The sequence below is a fragment of the Kryptolebias marmoratus genome, linkage group LG20 (assembly GCF_001649575.2).
Source record: "Kryptolebias marmoratus isolate JLee-2015 linkage group LG20, ASM164957v2, whole genome shotgun sequence".
NCBI lineage: Eukaryota > Metazoa > Chordata > Actinopteri > Cyprinodontiformes > Rivulidae > Kryptolebias > Kryptolebias marmoratus.
In genome coordinates this window covers 16,919,286-16,921,333 of record NC_051449.1, presented here as the reverse complement: position 1 = coordinate 16,921,333, position 2,048 = coordinate 16,919,286, and the positions used below count along the sequence as shown (strand labels likewise).

Here is a 2,048-nt window from a genome sequence, read left to right as displayed (position 1 = left end):
GCATTTAGAATAGCATACATTATACTGTAAATTTACAGAGGCAAATAAATAAGAAAAGAAACTCTAGAATAAAAAATGGCACTATAATCAAGGTTTGCATGAGTGCCTCTGCTTAGCTATTATACCTTGTAACGAGATAATTATGTATCCCCCTACGCAAATGTAACCCACATTAAAATGATCTCAATCTTTTTTCTTGAGCTTTTTCAGTACCAGAAGATAAATAAAGACCTTAAAAGGAACACGGCTGTCTTACTGCAGATCATTTCCATTTGGGAGCTAACAAACTCACACTGCAAATCAATGGAGTTTTAAAACGAAGTTCCTAATTTTATTTTTGAATGAGCAGCACTAAAAATGAAGGTTATGACCATAAAACCATTGCAGGAGAGTTCAATGGCCTTGAGGTAAATTTGCAGCTTACCCCAATGAGCAGTCAGCGTTTTACTCACTGCCTGTGAACTCTATAAACACCCATTCATGCAGTTTATAGCCCTGTCCGTTGTAGCCTGTTGTACTCATCATCTTCAGTTGTAATTGCTCTCTTGTGTCGTCACATGCAGCTGAAGTAGGTGGTGAGAGGCATAGAGTATATAAAAAAGGAACAGTCTTGCTCACAGCACTTTGTTTCCCCCTCAGCTTACCTCAGCATCTCTGCTCCTCAACCCACCAACACCACCAGAATGGCCTTCGCCGGAAGATGGGAAACCGAGACCCAGGAGGGATACGACGAGTTCTGCAAGCTGATTGGTGAGAACAGAGGCTGAATCTGAAAGCATTTCCTCGGAAAACATTTTCCCGAGATGCTCGGGCTTTAGTAACCTCACACTCTCCACTTTTTTCAGGTATCCCAGACAACGTCATCGAGAAGGGTCGCGACTACAAGCTCATCACTGAGGTCACCCAGGAGGGGGATGATTTTTCCTGGACCCAGATCTACCCCACTGATGCCAGGGTCACCAACAACTTCACGCTTGGCAAAGAGTGTGACATGCAGACCATTGGGGGCAAAAAATTTAAGGTAGGAGGGAAGAGTCAAGCATTAACCGGTGACCTCGTTTAGACATTGTTTCTCCAGCTGCTGATATCATCCATGTGTTTTTCAGGCCACAGTAAACATGGAGGGAGGTAAGCTGACTGCGTGCTTCCCCAACTACAAGCAAGTTAGTGAGATCAGTGGAGGCAAACTCATCGAGGTAAACACACTCCCCTAGAGCGAGCAGTTAACCATAACACCTGGCCCAATGGGACTCAGATGTTTTTTTACGTTGTGTTATTTAATTTAAGAACTAGTTCTTACATTTTTGAAAGTATTAATACTGCTTAAAGACTAAAGTCCAAAAACCGTAACCCCTCCTGAAGCCTTTCAAAAGACAGAGACAGAAAGAGGTAGAGATGCCCTTGTAACTTCGGGTCACTTTAACCCGAAGGCCACAAGAGGGTTAGGAAATTAAATGCATTAAGAGAGCCAGTGTTAAATAAATGTGTATGCCTAATACCTGGAACATGTAATAATCAGTCAAAGTAGTAATAATTACAAATATTGATTTTACAGTATTCTCTATGAACAACCTGGTTTGATGAAAATTGGTTTGAATATAAGACGGAATTGTAATAATATATTTCCTGCTTTAATGGTGTTTGCCTTTTTCCTGTTGTAGACCGCCACATGTGGCTCTGTAGTGCTGAAGAGAACCAGCAAGAAGATCTAACTGCTAACTGACCTTTGACCTCTACTTCAGTTACAACAAAGATCTTTAAAATACGGCAAAAACATTTAATAAAGTGAGATACAAACCATCATAAACTTGTGTTTTGGCCTTTATTTCCAGGTGATTGTTGATGGCTATGAACAGTCAGCATAAAATGTTTGAACACTGAACTTGACTCAAGCATCAGGAAGGAGTGACTGGTGCAACGCAGCAACTTAGGGATTGGTTGGAGTTATTATAGGAGGTTTAAGACTTTTTGTTAATGAAATTCATTCTTCACAAGTCATCATATCAAAAAAATAAGATTCCCTGTAAAATAGACAATGGGGGAAATTT

At 40.5% G+C, this 2,048-nt stretch overlaps 1 protein-coding gene across 1 annotated transcript; it reads left to right on the top strand.

Annotated features, from left to right (window-relative positions):
- The first annotated feature begins 557 nt into the window (after positions 1-557).
- LOC108238616 (gastrotropin-like) lies at positions 558-1,803 on the top strand. The gene is given in 4 exon segments (XM_017420819.2): positions 558-750; positions 846-1,021; positions 1,107-1,196; positions 1,662-1,803. Coding segments are annotated over 4 exon segments (510 nt in total). The 3' UTR covers positions 1,713-1,803.
- Positions 1,804-2,048: the final 245 nt, after the last annotated feature.